Source organism: Apis dorsata, unplaced genomic scaffold (assembly GCF_000469605.1).
Source record: "Apis dorsata unplaced genomic scaffold, Apis dorsata 1.3 scaffold_94, whole genome shotgun sequence".
Taxonomy (NCBI): domain Eukaryota; kingdom Metazoa; phylum Arthropoda; class Insecta; order Hymenoptera; family Apidae; genus Apis; species Apis dorsata.
The window spans coordinates 43,485-65,622 of NW_006263392.1; the positions used below are offsets into that span (position 1 = coordinate 43,485).

The 22,138-nt window shown below is 20.7% G+C and overlaps 4 protein-coding genes across 13 annotated transcripts; 2 read left to right on the forward strand and 2 right to left on the reverse strand.

Annotated features, from left to right (window-relative positions):
• The first annotated feature begins 3,693 nt into the window (after positions 1-3,693).
• On the forward strand, positions 3,694-5,149 carry LOC102681066 (non-structural maintenance of chromosomes element 3 homolog). The gene is made up of 6 exons (XM_006611861.2): positions 3,694-3,937; positions 3,996-4,318; positions 4,386-4,554; positions 4,638-4,732; positions 4,820-4,951; positions 5,028-5,149. The coding sequence occupies exons 1-6, from the start codon at positions 3,934-3,936 to the stop codon at positions 5,109-5,111; spliced, it is 807 nt and encodes a 268-aa protein (XP_006611924.2). The 5' UTR covers positions 3,694-3,933; the 3' UTR covers positions 5,112-5,149.
• A 3,088-nt stretch (positions 5,150-8,237) lies between these two features.
• Positions 8,238-14,673, forward strand: LOC102680113 (slowpoke-binding protein). Of its 8 annotated transcripts, none has more exons than XR_004149834.1 (10): positions 8,258-8,695; positions 11,785-11,958; positions 12,242-12,411; positions 12,886-13,151; positions 13,246-13,540; positions 13,600-13,681; positions 14,018-14,143; positions 14,213-14,286; positions 14,375-14,422; positions 14,496-14,673. XR_004149834.1 is itself a non-coding variant. In XM_031508660.1 (10 exons), coding segments are annotated over exons 1-10 (1,584 nt in total). In that variant the 5' UTR covers positions 8,258-8,357; the 3' UTR covers positions 14,497-14,673. The 8 variants fall into 8 exon arrangements, 6 of the variants coding, with proteins under 6 accessions (XP_006611915.1, XP_031364518.1, XP_031364520.1 ...); XM_031508660.1 differs by having other exon boundaries at positions 13,600-13,691; XM_006611853.2 differs by lacking the exon at positions 14,375-14,422 and adding an exon at positions 11,438-11,540 and having other exon boundaries at positions 8,554-8,695; positions 13,600-13,691; positions 14,496-14,668.
• Positions 14,674-15,243: 570 nt separating this feature from the next.
• Positions 15,244-17,908, reverse strand: LOC102679983 (probable histone-binding protein Caf1). Of its 2 annotated transcripts, none has more exons than XM_006611851.2 (5): positions 17,737-17,908; positions 16,705-17,203; positions 16,377-16,634; positions 15,948-16,275; positions 15,244-15,860 (listed from the first exon to the last, which is right to left on the reverse strand). In XM_006611851.2, the coding sequence occupies exons 1-5, from the start codon at positions 17,753-17,755 to the stop codon at positions 15,681-15,683; spliced, it is 1,284 nt and encodes a 427-aa protein (XP_006611914.1). In that variant the 5' UTR covers positions 17,756-17,908; the 3' UTR covers positions 15,244-15,680. The 2 variants fall into 2 exon arrangements, with proteins under 2 accessions (XP_006611914.1, XP_031364521.1); XM_031508661.1 differs by having other exon boundaries at positions 15,936-16,275.
• Positions 17,909-20,766: 2,858 nt separating this feature from the next.
• LOC102677968 (transcription factor A, mitochondrial) lies at positions 20,767-22,105 on the reverse strand. Of its 2 annotated transcripts, none has more exons than XM_031508677.1 (4): positions 21,980-22,105; positions 21,315-21,687; positions 21,130-21,222; positions 20,767-20,993 (listed from the first exon to the last, which is right to left on the reverse strand). In XM_031508677.1, exons 1-4 carry the CDS (start codon positions 22,036-22,038, stop codon positions 20,781-20,783), a joined length of 738 nt encoding a protein of 245 aa, XP_031364537.1. In that variant the 5' UTR covers positions 22,039-22,105; the 3' UTR covers positions 20,767-20,780. The 2 variants fall into 2 exon arrangements, with proteins under 2 accessions (XP_031364537.1, XP_031364536.1); XM_031508676.1 differs by having other exon boundaries at positions 21,130-21,228.
• Between the last annotated feature and the right edge of the window lie 33 nt (positions 22,106-22,138).

Genomic DNA, 22,138 nt, shown 5'->3' on the forward strand with positions numbered 1-22,138 from the left:
TATAATATATATAATAATAATATAATATTTAAACAAATTTTTTAAAATAAATTTAAGATATTTTATTTAATATAAATAAAATTTATATTTGAAAATTTGATTATTAATAAGAAGTAAAAATTCGCCAAATCTTCTAATAATGAAATATACAGATAACTGTCCTAGCATGGCATCTTACCACACGGTTTCGCTGTAACACGATGGGATAAATTGCAGGAACCTTTGTACAACATTGTGCTTCTACAGCACTAGATAACATAATTTTTTTTTAATACATTTAAAAACTATTTTAAAATAATGAAGAGAGAAGGAATAATGAATTATAGTGGCTTTTCATGAAAATGTATAAATAAATTATAATTTATTCATTTATAATTCTATTCCGATATCATAGCAGAAATGCACAGTTTATATACCATCCACAATGAGGTTTACTGTCTCAGAGATACAGTGTTATAGAAAGTATCATCGTATCCAAAATGAATAAATGCGATATCGTTGTATCGTATCGATCGTTATAAAATGCAATTGCTGCCAAGGACCTGTAAACAGAAGGTTCTTTTTTATTTCTTATCTCTTGGAAACAAAAATATCTCAAGCAACTGTCTGTGTCAAGTTATCTGCGATGATATGTTAAATAATAATTTTTTCATCTTTAAGACTAATTTTTGGAAAATTAATTTTCAGTCCCAAGTTATATCTGATAAATATAAAAAAACAAAGTTTAAGAAAAAATTTATTTCCGTAGAAAAAAAATCTAAAGCTTGGATTGTCTATTAAAAGGAGAAAAAGCATCTCATATTGGAAAAAGTCTTAATTAATGAAACAATAGTTCGGACTATTAAGAAAAATGAAAAAGAAATAAAAAATGCAGTTACTGCATTTTCGATATTCGCAAAATATGCAATTCGTCTCTGGACGCCAATAATTGAGAAAATGAGAAAGACACTCAACATTTGGATTGTGATAGCTATAAAAAAAAATTCCGTTGGATAGTAATATCATTAAACAAAAAGCACTTAAAATTTACAAACATCTTAAAGAACATGGGGAATTCTCTATCAATCCAGATTCTGTAGCAAGTAAAGCTTGGTTCGAAAAATTCAAAAAGCATTTTGCAATTCATAGCATAAGAATTCAAGGAAAATCTACGTCGACTGATTATGAAGCCTATCTAAAAAAAATTCAAAACATTATAGAAGAGCAAGGATACACAAGCAGATCAAATTTTCAATGCCGATGAAATTGGGCTTTGATGAAAAAAAATGCCCAATAAAACCTTTATATTGAAAAAAGAAAAAATTGCACTCGGATGTAAGGTGTCTAAAAATTGTATAACGCTATTTTTGTAATGTGTCGGGGGACTTTATGATAAAACCCTTGTTAGTTTATAGATCTTTAAATCCACGTGCGTAAAAGTATAAATAAAAACACTTTATCGGTATATTGGAAAACAAACCCAAGGGCTTGAGTAACTGAAAATTTATTTAAAAATTGATTTTTAAATTTTTTTATGCAAAATGTTGAAAATTATTTAAAGCAAAAAAATTTGAGTTTCAAGGTGCTATTACTATTAGATAATGCTCCATGTTACCCACAAGATTTGAATCATCCCAACATCAAAATAATGTTCCTATCATCTAATACTACTTTGTTGTTCCAACCATTAGATTAAGGTATTATTTATATCTTTAAAATTTATTATATATGAAAAGCATTACAGTAGATTTTAGATATAACCGATTCGAAATCAATTAATGTAATGGAGGCAATTTTCAATTAAGCACTACATCGATATTACATCTTTATCGCTGAAAAAACTAAAGATATCAACATTAAATGCATGTTGGAAAAAGATATGGTCATTTTCAGTTGAAATAGAAAACATGTTTAAATCGTCAGAAAATGAAATTGGTATTAGAATATAGAATACCATATTAGAACTTGCTAAATCAATCGGAGAATTTTTTATGGATGTGGTTATTGAAGATGTTCAAAATTTATTAGTGGAAGAAGAAGTTAACGAAGCGAATTTGATGGAAATGAAATCCGAAGCTGTAAATCAAATTATCTTCGATTCTGAGGACAATAGTATTGATGAAGATTCTAAAGTTAATAATTCACAATCACTAAAAAAATTACAAGAAGGCCTAAATTTAGCTGAAAATCTTGAATCATTTTTCTTGAATGCAGACCCTTCCGCTGAAAGAAGCCAAAAATTCAAAAAGGAATTGCAAAATTGTCTATTTCCATATTGTGAAATCTACAATGATCTTCTAAGAACTAGCAAACAAACCAAAATTACAGATTTTTTAAAGAGAACAGAAGATGCAAAAAATCTAAATAAAAGAAAAAAGTTTTAAAAGTGAAGGTGATATCATTTAACCGAAAAAACATTCTCGTTTGATTGTGATGAGGAGGAAATTAAAATCGCATTAAATGAAAATAATATTTTTTGTTTTTTTTCGTTTTGTATTATACATATATTTATATTTTTAATAAAGTTGCTTATATGGAATTAAAAAAAAAATGTTTGTTTTTAATAAATTTTCGGAACATAATCTCCCTTGTTGTACTGGCTCTGGATTTCATATAACACGGTTTCACACAACACGGCATTTTCTAGGAATCTATTTACCGTATTATAGCAGGGTTACCTGTAATTATATTAATATATCTAGACAGAATTAATATATTTGTCATTTTTAAAAAATTGATTCTACTGGTCAAAATAAACAAAAATATACAAAAATGTCAATTGAAATTTATATAAAATTAAAATTTATATAAAATTTTATATAAAATATAAAATAGATTTATTTATTAATTATTTATTAAATTACAAACAATTTAAGTTCATATTAAATAAAGCAAGACAGTGATGTAACAGTGATCTCTTTTTATTTGTATCTTGCTTCGTCTTATTTTTTAAATTATAATAATATAAAATTTCAATTGCTTATAATGAATAATAATGGTTAATAAATAACCATGTATTTGTTTTTAGATCCTTTAAAGATATTTCATGAATATAATAACTCTACATACAATAACTTGAAACAAAACGAAACGAAAGTTTTTGCAAAAAAAAATTTTATTTAAAATTATCTCAGAAATTTTCTGAAGCAATCGATGTTCTCACATTTTTGGAATACTTTGTATATATATATTGGCCAATCACAAAACGCATAGTTTAGTCAAGCAATATATCAATTAATAAATCCAAGCAACACATATCGAAGTATTGAATATTATAGTTTATTCATTGTTGTGATATAATTCGATATAATTTTTATTCATAAAAAAATATTTATTATATTTAACACACTTTTTTCGATGTGTATTGTTTGAACTTAATTGTACTTGATCGGTAACAATGTTTTTTTTAATAATTCTTTAATAAAATCATAATAAAAGTTTTTGCAAAAGAAAATGTTGCTTGAAATTTCTAATTAATGAATGTTTTTATATTTTTGGGATATCCTATGTATAAGGATTACATATATGATAAAAATTATAGTTATATTTTTATTTCTGTTTTCTTTATTAATTAATTTAATCGATAATTAGTCAGCAGTTTTAATATTTCGAATTTAAAATTTCTACATTTATTGCTTTAAATTTTAAAAAATAAATATGACTTTTATGACTTTTACATATTTTTACGTATATATTTTAGAACATAGAACAAAAAGTCCTATTCAATAAAAAATCTACTTTTTACTTCGTTTGTGGTTATGTCCTTCAAATTCCTTCAAACACAACAAGAAAGTTTATATCATTCTTAACGATCGGTAGATGTCATTACAATAGAAAATTGTAATAAAATTTTGAATGACAACGTGAAATATTTTATATATATTCTGAATCTTATTTATAAAATTTTTATTTAAAAAATAAAAATAATTCTATAACACTTCTTTATCATACTTCATGGGTAAGAAATATATAATTTATCATAATATATACATAAAATTTATAAATATTTTTTTAAGGTCCACGAAATCATGGAAAAAATCAACAAAAGAACTTATCACAATCAATCGTCAAAAAAAAGAATAATATTACCACTCTTTCTCAACCTATTCCAAGTACAAGTACAAATATATCATATATTAATGAAAAATCGCAAAACTTTTCTGATTCTATAATTTTTGAAGAAGATAATCGCTTTATTAATAACCTGATACGATACTTTTTTGCATTAGATAGAGAAAAACAAATTGTCAATAAAACTCGTATAATTAAAAATGTTTTTGACAATCAAGGAAAACATTTTTCTAGAATAATGAATAAAGCAAAAGATCTTTTGTCAAAGGTATAAACAAAATTAAAATTTATTTAATATTTTAATTAATATCATGCATATGCTTATATGTTCATAGATTTTTGGATATCAATTGATAGAACTTGAAGGTAATAAATATATGTTAGTAAACGAAATAAAAAATGAATTACCACACATTTATCCATGTGCAACAGAAAGTAGCCAACAAGTATTATTATTTATAGTACTCACTCATATTTTCATGCAAGAAGAATCCTGTACTGAAGGTAATAATGCTTTTTATAACAATGAAATATATAGAATTGTTTAAAAATGATCTTATCTTTAATGTAATATAAAATTATTTCAGAATCATTATGGGATTTTCTTACTAATTTGGATATTTTGTATTTAGACAATCATTATCATCCTTACTTTGGTAATGTTAAGTATTTGATAAATGAGGTAAAAAACTAAAAAGAAGAAAATATAAGAAAATTAATTGAATAAATCAAATATAAAATTGATATTGAATTAAAATTTATTTTATAGCTCTTTGTTGCACAAAAATATCTTGATAAAACTATACTGGAACAAAATGATTCAATTAAAATAGAATTTAAATGGGGTCCCCGTGCTGAATATGAATTTTCTCGACGTGAAGCTTTAAATTTTGTATCAGAGGTAATAACATGATTTTAAGTTAATTTTAAACATATATAATTTTTTTAATAATAAAACAAGTATGATTCTATAATAGATATACAATAGACGTCCATTAAACAGTTGGCCATTACAATTTAAAATTTTACTTGCTCGAGAAAAATTAACCAAATCTCATTGATATGTATATATACTATTATGAATGCAATAAACAAGAATAAAATTTAAAAATAAATCTTCTTTCTAAATATAAAAATAATAATGAATTCCTTTTGCAATAATATATTGATAATTGATTATGTTTCAATACTTTGAAATTGATATTATTAATTATTATTAAATCGTATATATAAAGAAATAATATTTTTATTAATTTTATGTTACTTAATATAATATTATACAACTATAAAACTTTCATGAATATTTCAATTTCATGAATATTTAAATTATTTTAAAAAATTATTTGTATTTTAAAAATTATGATTATGGCAAATATAGTAATATAGTAAATAGTATATAGTATTACTATATAGTAAACTTCTTAATAAGATATAAGTAAAAAAATATAATAATATTTAATATAATATATAATATAACATTAAAAATATAATTATTATAATATTACATTTTTTCATATGAATGAAAAGATAACAAAAAATATTTATAAATTGGAAACATAATTATTAAAATTGTTTCTATATTTATGTAATTACACATCAATATACTTAATTTGCTTCAATAACTTAACTAATTACTTTTTTAATTTAAAAATAAATAAAAAATATAAAATAAAAATATAATATAAAATAAAAATATAAAAATTATTTTCTAACTAAATATAGAAAAATAAATAATTATTGTGTGAATATATAATGATATGATGATATTATATTGATGAATTTTTTCAGATGAAATTTCTTCATTTCAATTTTTATTTTATATTGTTTATATCTTTTTAAAAGAAATTTAAATTTTTCTTTGCCTTTTTTTTATTTATATTCTCTTGAAATCAAATTTTTCAAAAAATATTACTACATTTTTCTTTTGTATATTTTCTTTAATTTCATTTGATATAAATTATATAAATTAACAATTATTAAAATTAATTAAAGTAAATCTATTATTATTAATTAAATTAAACTAAAAAATAATTTAAAATTGAAATTATTTATTTTAGTTATTTACTTATTCAATTGTTAATCATTCTTTGCAATTAATTTTCTTTTTCATTCTTCTAAATTATAATTTAATTTTTTATATTACATTATAAATTAAAATGCATTATCAACTTTTTAAATATTTTTTTATATAATAACATTTTGTTAATCATTTTTATATAATAAATTTAGATACTAGAGAATTATGGCTACATACTGGAAAATTATTTTATTAAAATTTGAATATATATATTGACACAATCACTTTTTATTAATTATTTATTGATACTATCTATTAATGCTTATATTTATTTTCATATAATAACTGCAAACATAATGTATTAAACATTTCTTTTAATGAAAAATAGTAAAATTATTATTTATTATAAAAATTTAAAATAATATCAATTTTATGTTTATTAATAATATATTATTCTGATATTCTGAATTGATTTATTAGTATTTATTATTTATTATTTATAAATATATTTATTTATTATTATACTTATTAATTTATAAATATTATTAATATTTATTAATAATATTATTATTAATTAATAATAATAATATTATTAATTTTTAAAACTGAAATATTTTTAAACAGAGTTGATAAGATTAAATTTTTTTTGATTTCATCAAGCAATTATTCTTTGAATAATCAAACAACAATTGTTTAACAATTGTTTTTTTTAAATACCTCCTGAGAGCAGCCATAAAACTGCGATGTTTAAAACTCACGCATATGTATGTATAATCTTTAAGTTCAGCAAGAGAATCGAAAGAGATCTAAAACATGCCCTACTTTTAATTAAATTTAATCGGATTCATATTTACATTTCTAATTCTATTATTACATCATAATAACTTAATGAGGAATGCTTGTAAAAGCATATATAAAAACAAAATAGAAAAATATGAAACTTTGAATCATTTTTATAAATTTTTTTTTATATATTTTATGGATAAAGAAATTTCTAAATCTCTTTTCAAGTTTCATTGTAAACATTATGCTTCATTATATTATCTTGGTATTTCAATAATAAAGAAATAATAAAGAAAAAAATAAAAAAATTCTTATTGTAATAATTATAATTTAATAATTGTAACAATATCACGATACCAAATGTTGTAAGATGATATAAATTATTAATAATAAATGCTAAATTATATACAACGAATGCAATAATTATATTATTTAAATATTAAAAAATAAAAAATGATTTAATTTACAATATATCTATGAAAATGTAGAAATGCAAACGCGCAGTTACAGCAATCGAAGTAAAAATCAGCTGGGCCAGCGAATCTATGTCAAACTGGGGGATCTAAACTAGCACGAAGCTTTATCGGATATTCAGTATTCAGTATTCGGTCGTCTTCCTTACTAGATGATAGTACAGTATATTCGGTTTATACTATCACGTATTATTGTATTATTGTTTTATTTGTTTTATTTGTATAAATCGTTTACTTCATATTTTCGTTGTACGAATTATTCTTAATTAATCTCTTATTTTTATCAGTGATTTTGCAATCATTAAACATATAAATTATAAATATACATACATAAATATACATAATATACATACATACATACATATATATATATATATATATTTATATGTATATATATATTTATATGTATATATATATATATATACAATATATACCAAATAGAAATACGAATATAAATTTTTATTTTTTAAGCTAATCAATAAATAAATTCAACAATAATAAAATAATTAATCGCCAAATATAAAAGTGATAAAATTGTCAGTATCTATTAAACTGTAAATATAAATGCTTAACAAAATTATAAAACAGCAAAAAAATAATTATCAAATTATACTATATTTATTATAATATTACTTATGTACGTAATCAATAAGATGTGGAGAAATTGCGAATATGATCGTTCGCTAATCATGCATACACGAAAACAAAAAAGTTTCGTAGAAAATCAATTTTTCTTTACTTCATGACCTTTAAATTTGTTTATGCGCAAATAACTAAAAAAATTATTTCGAATGTTATATATTATCACACAGAAATACGATTTTCTAAAATATATTATTCCATATAAAATAATATATTTAGTGAATTATTTTGTGTAAATAAATATGCTATAAATACATTCAATGCTTTTATGTTAAAAAAAACAGTGTAAAACACTAAGAAAAAAAGAGAATTTAAAAATTATTTAAAATAACATACACATCATAATTCACATCATTTATTTAAAAATATAAATACATAAAGAATTCAACAAAATGTTCAATTTATATCAGAATTTAAATAAAAGAGATGATGATCATAAAGAATCAGATGTCACAGGACATGATAGATTTTGGCAGGAACGTCCGAAAACACGTCGAAAACGTCGTGCTATCAATCGAAGAACTCAAAGTGCCATTGAACTCGATTCTGAGGCTATAGTCTCTGCTCGAAGTACTTTTAGTACTTTTAGGCGTGGAAGAAGCGCAAATATCGAAGACGAAGATAGTGACGAAGAAAAAAGTTATCAATTTACCAATAAAATTGACAATCTAGCCAAAATATTATTTAGTCGTGTATCTGCTGCTCGAAGTTGTAAAGATTCTGATGTTAGGTACGTCCATTTTATAACTATTTTATATTTTTTATGCATTTTTTTTTATGTATCATATATTATTGAAAAGATAAATAATTATGGCAATAATACAATCTAATGTATATAATATAATAACCGTTTCTATGCATAGTCACATTATACTTCCAATAATATTAGCTTCCTGTAAATTTCTTTCTTCGTTTTTTATTGTTTTAAAATGCTGATTTTGATCCATGTGTATAACAGTCTTTATTTTGATTATGTTTATATCGATTTCTATATTTGGAAAGTTAACGACAACAGTTATTTAAACTGTTGATTAAAATTTTACATTGAAAAACAAATTTAAAAAAATTAAAAAAAATTATTAATTTTTTTGTTTATAACTTTTTTTAATTGTATAAATAATTAATATTTTACCAGATGATAAAAATTATAAGAATAAATACCAAATATGATACTGATATTGCTATCATTATTATTATTGTATTATTGCATTATTCTGTCATTGCAATTTCGATTGTCTAAAGATTGTTTTATATTATATTTGTGCATAATATATATTAATAAATTTTTATTTTTATTTTTCGGATCTAAAAATAATTTAAAATAATTTAAATCCATCATAATAACATGAGAAAATATTAAATCCATATATTTTGAATGCCATTTGTTGCGATCTATTTATAGAAACATAAATATAAGTAATTCATATGTCGTGTAATAAATATATGCTTATAAGAAAAATTTATCTGATACATAAAAAAAATATATAATAGTAACAATCTTTTTTATAAATATTTCGAAAACTAATGATTAGTTGTATATTAAAAAGTTCAAAATGATAATTTCTAATATATTTAAAAATCATTGGTAAAAAATTTTTTTATTTCAAATAGTTATCAAATGTTAAAAATTATGAATGATTTTAATTTTGGATAAATGCAATATACATTGCTTAGCCAAATGAATTGAAATTTTGAGAGATGGGAGAAAAAATTTTAAATATAAAATTTTAGTTTCCGAGATATTAATAAAAAATTTTTGATATAATACATTAAATTCTGTCTATATGCCAATGTCTGACAATATATGCATTAGCTTACGATCATCTATTATTTTTATAAATCGCAGCATGCGATAAATATATAGATTAAATATATAGATTAAAAATCTATTTCTTTATAGATTGTGATGGATTTAAAATATCTCAAATCTAATATTGAGTTTTCACGGAATTCTACGCAATACAAAAATAAAATATAAAATCTTTGTGCAACCGAAATTACAATAACTGAAATTGCAATAAGTATCACAATTATTCTTGACCTATCTATTATTATAATTTGAATCTATCTATTATATAATTATAATCTGAATAGAGATATAGTAAAAATCTCCATTAATCAAATAAATTCTAATAAATCTGTCTATCTGTAACTGTCTATTAAACATTTCGAACATCGCTTGTTGCGATGTGTTTATAGAAATGGGTACATTATGCTGAGCCATATATTGCTAAGCGCGTATATATATAACCAGAATTAAATATATCGTACCAAAAATTTTTTATTTAATATCTCGAAAACTAATAATATATAATTAATTAATATTAATATTTGATTTATTAATATTCGAAAAATAAAATTTTATATTTAAAATTCTTTTTCTTTTCATTCACTCAAAATTTTAATTCGTTTGACTAAGAGATGTATACAATAGCGCTTTTCTAATTTTTTAATCAGGATATATTAAATGTCGTATATATGAATATATTACTAATATATTGAATGCTATCCAAATGTTATTAAATGACAATTATTTATCATCGCCAATTATTGAATATCTACTTATAATCGGCTATATATATACGTGGAATATCTCATATACAATCATTTTGTTATAATAAAATCTGAGTTAGTTCTCCAGAAATTAAATTTAAATGATAAAATAATGAAATTTAACTTACTAAATGATAATACGGTATCAAATATACAAATATACAAACATACAAAAGAGAGTACAAAAAAACTAATTTGCAGATAAAAATATTTGACGCGTAATATTAACATATTATAGCTATTATTTTGAACACACTTTAAATAGAAACAATCTATTTTATTAAATCCACAAAATACTAAAATAAAATAAAATAATTTTTGAACAATTAAAATTACAAAAATCATCAACATTATAACGATAAACCAAAAATAATGCTGATATTCATTGTAATTTTGATCGCTCAAGGATTATTTTATATTTTATTTTTGCAATTTAAAAATTAATAATAATTTCTACAGAAAAATGATTACGTTAGTCGCGAATTCAATATATAATATATATAATATAATACTGAAAAATTTTCATTAATGTTTTAGAAACTAATAAATATTTAAACTAAAATTTTATATTTAATTTTTTTTTATTTCTTCTTTTTATTTTCTTCTTTACTTATCCAAATTTCATATCGATCAGCCACTTTTTCTAATTATATTTTTCAAATTATTACTATTAATATTAAAACTTTATGATTATTAAAGATGCATATTGATTAATTTCAATATTATTCTTACTATCAAATAGCTATCTTGACTATCATTGAATATTCCTGATATTTGATTGTATATAAACTGATTTTTTTTAATCAGAATGATACATGAGTATCATGTATAAACACTTGATATAAGTCAATAATCAATCACATTTCGAGCGACAAACATAACAAAAGTGAAATTTTAAACTTTTCTTCAATGACAACAGAAATAAACGATCATGATTCACGATATATAATTGATCGTCATCACGACTATTTAAAAAATTTGCAATCTTCAAAAAAACGAATACCAATTGTACAACAACGCAGGTGACTCTTTCTCTCTTTTTTATTTTTTTAAATTTTTTAAAATTCAGAATTAATCTAAAAATGAAATAAATAAAAAAAGTTAAAATGAAAACAGACATAATAAATAAATACATGAAAAATATGAAAAATAAAAAGATGAATTAAAAATATAAAAAATGAATTAATTAATTTATTCTTGAAATATCAATATAATTATATATTAATACAATTATCATCTTATAAGATCAAATCTTTGTATTCATAGAGAACGATGGTTGCTCGCTAATAATACTAATGCGACTAATACAATTTGTAGTCGTTGGTGTCTGCATCTAATTTGTTATTGGTATCATTTGAGGAATCGTTCATCAACGCAAGAAATAATTCATAAGCGCAATTATAATTTTTCAAATAAAGCGGAAAACAATACTGTTGATTGGTAATATTATTTAAATTCTATTTTTTTTTACTTTTCTTTTTTTTTTAATTAAATATCATAATCTTATTATTGTTAATTCTATTCATTTTGTATAAAAAACGGTTAAATACAATTAATTAAAATTCTAATAAAAACAATCTATCAATGATTATCATTAATGAAAATAATATTAATAATATTTCAATCAAAGTCATTGGCATTCAATTCGTTATTTATAACTTATTTCGTAAACTAAACAGATAACTATATTGAAATTAAATGAATTTATTATGTTTGAAAATAGGAATGGAAAACATAATTATACAGAATTGGGTCACGGATCATCTATTTGTGAAAGTGTTGGCGAATGTATGGAAATGGAGAAGAGGTCCAGGGATCGTGCCTTATCAATTTGTCAAACTTATGTTTGTAGAACATCACGTTATAATTTCGTTAAACAGTTAAATAATCTCGGTAAATTTGATTTTCTACATTTATTAATTATGTATGAGATGTTTAAAAAATATAAATGGAAAATTTAAAGAATAATTTTAGAAATTAAAATTATTATGCAAAAATTAATTTATTATAAATTATTATACAAAAATATTTGTTAAAACTTATTTTTTTATAAACAATTTAATTTTACTTTATTTTCTTCATTTAGTTTTATCTAATGCTAAATTGTTTATGATTAAATTGATTATCTTAAAAAAATGAAGCTTTTGATCTTTAAAAAATTAAATAATAGTTTTGCATATTAGCTTTTTGGTTATTTTAATTTTTTAAATTTATTTAATTTAAAATTATCTTTTAATTTTGTATCATATCATTCGAATATTTTATATAAATTTTAAAGTACATTAATATGAAAACATAATATAAAAATATTATTATTATTTTTAAAACGAAGGAATTGCTATTCAAATAATTTATTTTAATTTATAGGTTCTAGAATGGACAAACATTGGTTCATAGTCAGAGATACTTCTTTAAAAACCGATCGATTGATTACGTTAGTTCCATTGACTAAAAACTGTTTATTGAATATAACTCCAATGACGAAGAATGTTTTGAATGATTTATTCTTAGCCCTGCAACATCCATACATATGCCCTATATTTGATATCGATTTTCTTGAATATGATAATAAAAATTATGTAATTGTAGTTCAACCAATAAGTCAAGGTAGTCTGAAAGATTTGATATATGGGGTAAGTAATCATGATAAATTGAATAATAAACAAATTTTTGAAGAAAATAAATAAATGCTTGGATATTATATTTTTACATTGAAATGATTTATAGATCGAAAGAACAGGTTGGAATGAAGATTGGAATCAAAAATATAGTTCTCATGGTAAAGGACTTCCTTTACCTCAAGTTCAACAAATGGGACGTCAAATACTGGAAGCATTAATTTTTTTAAAAGAAAGAGGATTTCCGACTGTAATCCATTTGCATTCAGGAAATGTGCTCATTCAAAATGGTGTCGCACGTCTCGCTGGTCTTGAAAATACGCTTCTTGGTTTTACCAGTCGAATACATCCATTAATTTTTTCTCGAATATCACAAACTATTTCAATTGACATGACATGTTTTGGTAAGATCAATTTCAATTACAATTTAAATATATTAATTTGAATATTTGTTATCTTCCAGGTCACATGCTATTTGAAATGTGCGCTGGTTACGAATTACCATCATTTAAGCCAAATTCTGTTCATCTATCGGATATTGAAATGTATCCTCAAGTATAAATCATATTTTTTTTTCTTGTTATTTATTATTTTCTTTTTATCTTTTTTTCTTTTGCTTACTTGTTTTACTATTAATAATATTAGATTATTGCTCAATTTATATATATTTAATAAACTTATAAGAAATATTATTAGTGATCAAATATTTATATTAATAATATTTGATTATTAATGTTTTTTATAATAATAATACATATAAACAATTAAACATTAAATTAAACAATAAAAAGTTAGATTAGATAACTATCTCTTGACAAAATACATTAAAATATCAATTTTTATTTAATCAAAATTATTGATTGAAATGTTTACGTATGCAGGTCATCGAGTTATTCAAATTCATATTTGATGAATTATCTAATCGTCATAAGATTATCGAGGAAATTCTTGTTCATGATTTATTCAGAAATATTGATCTTCGTGAAATGCGAAGTGTTCCCGTTACGGTATGTGTGAATTCTATATTTTTCTATTTTAAATTATTTAATTTATTTTAATTTTAATTTTCTTTATAGTTATTTCGTCCAATCTTAACGCCGCCCATTGTAAACTTTCTCGACAATATTAAACGACAAAATGCTAATAAGAGGTAATTTGATGTATAATAGAACATTTAAATTATTTTTTCGTGTCTTTTTCCATATTTTGCTAAAAATTCATTTTGCATGCACAAACAGGCAAAGATCGCGTTCTATAAGCGACATCTATTTGACACGCAGATTTTGGTAATGACACGAACCATCTATTAATTAATATAAAATTCTGAAATTAATTTACCTTATTTTTTTCATATTACAGAATTATACATTTCGATAGTATCGATATTGATATGACATCTTTACATAAACGATATTCCATTTGTAAAAATTCTTTACTTGACGAAATCTACAACGAACTTTCGAATACAACTATATAATTAATAAAAATATTTATTTTGTTATTGCTATTATTATATTCATATGTTTCTTTACAAAAATTGTTCTAATCTCTATTCTAGTAATTATTCAATTTAAATATAATTAAATATAAAAATTTAATATAAAAAAATATATAAAAATAAATAATAAATAAAAAAAGACACAAGAAAAAATATATATAAAAAATTAAAAAAAGACACAAAAACTGAAAAAAAGACACAAATGTTACAAATGTAATGTATTTTATTAATTAAAATATTAAAAGACAGTTATTAAATATTAAAAGTTATCTATGTCTGCGAGAAAAAGTAGAAAACTTCACAAAAACCATAAATTCAATTTTTTTCGTCTCGAAATTTTTTCGCGTAATTTCTATTATATTTCTTCTTAACGATATAACATACAAAATAAAAATAAATTAAAAAAAGAATTGTCGCGATGTTATTAAATTTGTTAAATATGATTGTACTTAATTTTAAAAAATTGATAAAATGTTTTACAATATTTTAATTTGTTTCATTTAATATAAATGTATTTCTATTAATAATAATACTCTAATATTTTTATTTTTCAAAACTAAGATATATTTTAATTGGTTTAAATTGGAAAAAAAACTACTTTTTTTTCAGTTGAAAATCATTTTACACTTCTATTGCATAATACACAAAATTTTATATATAAACATAAAAATTTACAACACATTACAGAATCTATAGAAAAAAACTTTTTGTATAAATTTATACATAATGTATATATCATATTAGAATCAATGAAGTATCAATTATTTCTATAAAATATCGAATATTCATATGCAACACTTATTATGGAAATATATATGGAATTAATATACATGTATGTATATAAGCAGACATAAGATTGATAATAAAAATAGATATTATTGCTTCTCGATGATCTTTATCGTTTAAATGTATAAATTCAGTTTAATTAAAATACCGATTTTTTTTTAATCCTAAATGGGATTGATTTTATGTGAACACACATATATGTGTACACGTTAGAAAATTTCAGTATGAAATAATTTAATCGGTTATTTTTGTTATATATTTTATGATGCGCCAGCTTCTAATTCACTCGCTGGTGTGTCCGGTTCCTCATCATTATAAATATTTTCCGCCATTTGCCATACTTGCATTATATTGTCCTCTGATACAGAACATATGACCCATGGTTCATTAGGATTCCATGAAAAATCACTGATTTTGGCAGTATGACCACCATGAATAAACTATAACAAATATAATTAAATAAAATACTTTTTTCAACAAATTTCAACGACATTGTTTATCAAAAATGTAACTATGTTATTATATACCAGTAATTCAGGTGGTCCATCTTCAGCATCTTCACTGGATTGTTCCTCGCCAATTTTACTGAGATCCCATACATGTAAACGTCTATCTGTTCCACTGCTAGCTAATATTGTCTCATTATGTGGGGACCATTGAACTTGAAAAATTTCATCTTTATGAGATTCGAAAGAATGTAATTTCAATTTAAGATTCCTCAAATCCCAAAGTGCTACCGTTTTATCAGCACTGCCAGTTGCAAGAATAAATTCTGAATATGGATTAAAACTCAAGCAATTGACTTCAGCAGTATGAGCATCAACTGTATGACTTGGTTTACTAGTATTATTACATCTAAGAAATACAAAAATATATTTACAATTTCCAATTAATAATTGAAACTTCATTATAATAATATTTATTTTTATCAATCATTAATATAAATATTTAATTACCTTGTGTCCCAAATCATTAATTTCTGATCATCTGCCACAGACCCAAATAAAGATTCATGTAACAGATGCCATGCTACATCTTCAACAACAGCAGTATGTCCAGTAAAAATTGTTTTTGCATCTATAACACGATTTTCTTTAGGAGGTGCATTAATATCCCATAAGCAAATTGTATGATCATCAGATGCACTAAGTAAATATCCATTTAAATTTGGATTCCATGACAAACCATAACCTTCCTTTTGATGTCCTCTTAATCTAGTATAAAAATATTAAAATCACTATTATATAATTATATTTTCTAATAAACATATTTAAATATATTTACCTTAGATCAGGTTGACATTCACCATTAGGATCTGGTTTACTTGGATGTTTTGTATAATCAAATACAAGGACATCACTGGATGGTGTTTTAGTTGCAATTACACATGGATTTTGTGGCATATACCGTGCTCTATTTACTTCTCCTTCATGATTTATTTTTATTTCAATTTCTATTTTTCCACTAACAGAACCAAATCCTCCAAATTCTCCTTTTTCATTATCATAATGAGATGCATCAAATTGAGCATCTTCATTTGGTAATTGTACACTAGCTATAAGCAAATGATTTTGTTCATCTGAAGTATGAGTTCCCAAAATAAGACGATGCACTGAATAATCTTTTCCTTCTGGTCTAGTTACATCTGGTAACCATTGAGCAGTTAAAGATGGCCATTCTAAAGCATGCGTCATTACAAGATCATATAAAAATGGAGTATTTTTTTTCCATATTTTATATTCTTCATTAATAACTCTTTCTTCTACAGCATCGTCAAAAGTTTCTATAATAAAATAATTTATACAATAAGATTAATAAAATATTTAAGAAATATTAAGATTCACATAAATATTATAAATATGAATAAATAGTTAAAAAATTTTCATGCAATATACAAAAAAAAATATTCGAAATAAAAAAATTACCTAATTCAAATATCCTTTATTATAGTTTGATATAAAAATATTATAAATCAATCAGTAATTCAATCAATACATTTAAAAAAAAACTATATAAAAAATAAAAAAAATCAATATTTTAACTAATGAAAATCATATTCTTTTTATGATATAATATAACCTATCAATGTAATTCTATTATAGATTATAGATTAGAATATAAAAATATTTTATACCATACATAGACAAAAACTAAATATTATTGACAAATTAAACAATATTTTAAATAAATTTTATTTCTTAGAAATTTATTTTAAAAAACTCTGTCGTTATATTATAATACAAAAATGTTTTTTAAAACAATTATAATTATAGAAATAATTAGAAAACGTAATAAAATAATTAATATTATTCTTACCACCATCTTTATCTCCCATTGTTATATTTTAATAAAAATTCAATACTAATAGTATATTTAACCCGCCAAAAACCGCTAAATCTAGCCAGATTTCATTAAAAATGTAAGTGTAAGTAAAAGTATATACTTGCTTAAAAATGTATGCCGCGTTTTCATTATATCATTCAAAATTTTATGCGATACATAACTTAACTTATATTTAAATTAAACATTTTATATTATATATTTTTATTTATATTTAAATATTAATTAAAATTGTATAAAAAACTTCAATTATTTGATTAATTTTCTTTATTTATATCTAATTCGATATCATAAAATTAAATTAAGTATTAAAATTTATTAATAATTATATTATTTTTTTTTATTATATAAAATAATAATATTACATATAATATATACAATAATTATTACAATAATTATATGATATAGATAATGATTTTCAATTTTATGTAAAAATTATGATATTTAGCAGTGTTTAATAATTTAATTGAAATTTTAATTACTAAATTAATAAATAATCTCTATTTAATATCTTCTGTATTATTGTAAATATTCAATTAAATAATTAATAGCAAAAAAGCAATTAGCAAAGAAGTAATTATTGATATGGAAACGAATTTTACAAATATAATATAACAAATTAATATATTATTCAAATATAAAAATTTTGTAGATTTCAAAGGTTACTATTAACTTTTCTCAATTTGTTTGTTCTATATATTTTGAAGAAATAAATTTTATTTATTGAATTTGCATAAATTTAATGTAATAGCATAAATTTTCGTTTCTAATATTTAATTAAACAAAGTATAGCAAGGATAACATGGAAGATGTCAATGCAAAACGAAATGCTAGAAGAAGACGAATTTTAGAAAATTCTGAAAAACGTTTATTAAAAATTACTGGCAAAGACGATAATAAATCAAAAGGTATCAAAATAATTATCAATCCCATATATTATAAAATTATTAAAATATTTTCATTTTATCAATATTAAAAGAACCTGAAGTCAAAATTTATATTTTATATTTTGTGTTTTATAATTATTGAAAATATGAAAATATTTTTGATAAATTTATTGAAATAAAAATTATATATATCTAGTTTTTGTCAAGATATTTTAATTACAATTATATATATTATTTATTAATTATTTATTAATTACAATTGTATAAAACAGATAACACAGGCTGATTATTCATTATTTAAATAATCAATAAAAATTAATATTCATTAATTTTTTAATTATTAAAACTATTTTATTTTAGCTCAAATCATTGTCAAAGACATACAAAAAGAAACTTCATCTTTACATATAAATAATGAAATATCAGGTAACATATATATATATATATATAAATAATTATTTTGAAATTATTTTCTGAATAAATTNTACAGACAATTACAATACCATATTTTCCAATCATGTTGGGACGTCTATATAATTATAAAAATACACGAGAAATGCAAGAAAATAATCTATTATATACTGCTTTGATTTTATGCAATATCAACCCTGAATTAACTTATAGATTAAAAAAATTAATAACAATAAGTCGTATGATACTTGGAGATTTAGCTTTATATATTTTCAGTTTTACATTAATACATTATGGATTCTTTTATTGTTTACATAACACAGATATTCCTATTACTTTAACTGTATAAGTTATATATGAACATATATAAACAAATTATTTCAATTTCTTTTAAATCTTTTTAAAATATAAATATATCATATATTTAATTAAATTTTTATAGTATATAATTATAATAATAACTAACAAAATATAGAATATAATTCAATGATAAAATAAAATTTATTCTATCCTCTTGTTATATTTATCTAATTATATATTTATTTAATGTTACATATTTTTAAAATTATTGTAATCATTTATGTTATTTATTTATATTTATAAACTACATATTTAAAGAAAAGAAAAAAATTTTAATAACTAATGTATTTTGAAAGAAATTTAAGAATTTATTTGAAAAATAATATAAATTAAAATAAAATATATAGGATATATAATAGGATTTTAAAATAAAATAATTATAGGATAATTTTGCAAAATTGATTCTAAAAGTCAAAATAAACACAAAAATTAAAATATTGCATAAAAATTTATTGAATAAGATTTATTTATTAATATATTATAAATAAATTTGCATTAAATAAAGCAAGACAGAAACAAAATTCTCATTTTTTTTTTATCTTTGCTAATATTTAAATACTTATAACTTAATAAACAAATTTCAATTGAAATTTTGCATGCCAACTTTTATATTTATTTTAGCTTCTAAAATGTAAAGACAAATCTCATAAACATATTAATATTCTATAAAAAAATAATTTGTTTGTAGATGAATAAAAGATCAAGAATCAATGAAAAATAAATGAAAAATGATATTTATGAAAAAAAATGAATAATAATAAAAATATTATTATATTTTAAAATAATATTATGAATATTGTTAAGTAATATTTCCATTGCAACGCAACTTAAATATTTAACAATTGCCTGCTGATTTAAAGATGCAGAGATCTCATGCAGAGATTTATTATATTCTCTAGTAAATAAATAACTTCCTAAATACAAATTAATATATTAAATTTAATACAAATTATATAATAAATTTAATACAAATATATAAATACGAAAGAAGTTTGCATATCATTATATTACTAGTTGTCAATCATAGTAACTATTTAAATAGAAGAATATTATAGTTAAAATAATATAATTCTTTGATAAATTATTTAAAAAATAATTATAATAAATTTTATTTTATTTTTAATTTATTTATTTTAAATTTAATTTTATTTTTCGTAATAAATAAAACATCATATAAATTTATAAATTTATCTAAAATGTCACAAATATTTTATTAAGTGTAATTTTTAAATATAATGTATTTTTCTATAATTATAATATCTTAAATCAATGAATATTGTATATAAATTATTATTTATTATAAAAATATTTATATTATTAATTTTTTAAATGAAAATAATTAGTCAAATAAATGTTTTAATTTTATTTATTTTTATGTTCATTTTTATGAAGGTTATATTTCATTAAAGTTTGAAGTCTTACAACATCAGAATGACCTGAATGTATCATTTCCATTTCCCATTTCTCTAAATCTTCTTTGTATTGCGATTGTAATTGCATAGTTTTAATGACATATGGTTCCTTCTCTATATTTGATAATTTATTCCAACTTATTGACATTGATTTTAACCAATCCTAATGAAAACCAATAAAAAAAAAAATTATTAAATAAATAATAAAATAATCAGTAATGTTATTCTTTTTATTAATCATTAATAAATAAAAAATAAAATATAATTGGAAATTATTTTATCATATATTTTTATCATACCTTGAAAGATATATTTGGATCTTTTTCATTTTTTTTAGATGATACATATAATAAATATGTATTTGGTGGTTTTTTTGGTTTACCAAGTATTTTATATTTCTGTAATTAATTTTTGATTAGATTAATTAATAATAAGTAAAAATATTAACATATAATTTGATATATTAATTATTCATTATAAGTACCTGTTTATTATTAATTTCTTTATTAGATTCTTCATATTCTTTTTTTTTTTTCTCCCATAATTGCTTTTGTTCATTAGTAAGAGAATTATTATATTCCTTTAATTCCTTTGTATATATTTCATAATTTTTTATGTATTGTTTTGTAAAATTTTCCTTTTCAACAGAATTTAATTCTGCCCATCCCTTGGATGCTTTTTTCAATATTTCTGAATATTTTGTATCAGGTTCTTCTTGTTTGATTTTGAATTTAATATCTCTTACATATAAAAGAAAAGGAGATATTGGTTTCTTTGGTTTTGATGGAAGAATTGTTTCTTTTATATACTTTAATACACTTTTTGATGCATTTTGATAAAAATTTAATAAACAATTTCTAAAGCAATGAAAAATTCATTTATTAATAACATTATCGTTATATTAATAACAAAAAGAAAAATTCATAAAAATTATAATTAAAATTAATTGTATTATTATGTAAAATATTATACGTATATATATATAAAATTAATTGTATTATTATGTAAATAGAAATTAAAATATAAAATTAACAAAAAATTTTATTATAAATTTTCCATCTGCGAAATAAATGATTCATTTATGAACTATTTTTAAATAATTATATAAAATTTTTTTCTATTATAATATGTGTTTAAATCTGATTTTACCTTGTGCATAATAAAGTTTCCAAGCGTGTAAAATATATAAATTTTCCATAATACATCATCTTATATGTATATATAACTATATAAAATTATTATTTATTATTATTTTTATTGTTTCACATTTATTTTGAACAAAAATAAAGCTATTGAATACGTACAAAT

Bases quoted from the DNA above. Each gene is read 5' to 3' on its own strand.
- LOC102681066 (XM_006611861.2), top strand. The intron at 4,555-4,637 runs GTAATAATGCTT...AAATTATTTCAG, and splicing joins AGAAGAATCCTGTACTGAAG to AATCATTATGGGATTTTCTT. The intron at 4,733-4,819 runs GTAAAAAACTAA...TTTATTTTATAG, and splicing joins TTAAGTATTTGATAAATGAG to CTCTTTGTTGCACAAAAATA.
- LOC102680113 (XM_031508658.1), top strand. From the start codon at position 8,358: ATGTTCAATTTATATCAGAATTTAAATAAAAGAGATGATGATCATAAA. The intron at 8,696-11,784 runs GTACGTCCATTT...TTGTATTCATAG, and splicing joins TGTAAAGATTCTGATGTTAG to AGAACGATGGTTGCTCGCTA. The intron at 13,152-13,245 runs GTAAGTAATCAT...AATGATTTATAG, and splicing joins TGAAAGATTTGATATATGGG to ATCGAAAGAACAGGTTGGAA.
- LOC102679983 (XM_031508661.1), bottom strand. The intron at 16,635-16,704 runs GTAAATATATTT...TTTTTATACTAG, and splicing joins GAATGTCAACCTGATCTAAG to ATTAAGAGGACATCAAAAGG. The intron at 16,276-16,376 runs GTAATTAAATAT...TGTATTTCTTAG, and splicing joins TTAATGATTTGGGACACAAG to ATGTAATAATACTAGTAAAC.
- LOC102677968 (XM_031508676.1), bottom strand. From the start codon at position 22,038: ATGATGTATTATGGAAAATTTATATATTTTACACGCTTGGAAACTTTA. The intron at 21,229-21,314 runs GTACTTATAATG...AATTAATTACAG, and splicing joins AAGAAATTAATAATAAACAG to AAATATAAAATACTTGGTAA. The intron at 20,994-21,129 runs GTATGATAAAAA...GGTTTTCATTAG, and splicing joins ATCCAAATATATCTTTCAAG to GATTGGTTAAAATCAATGTC.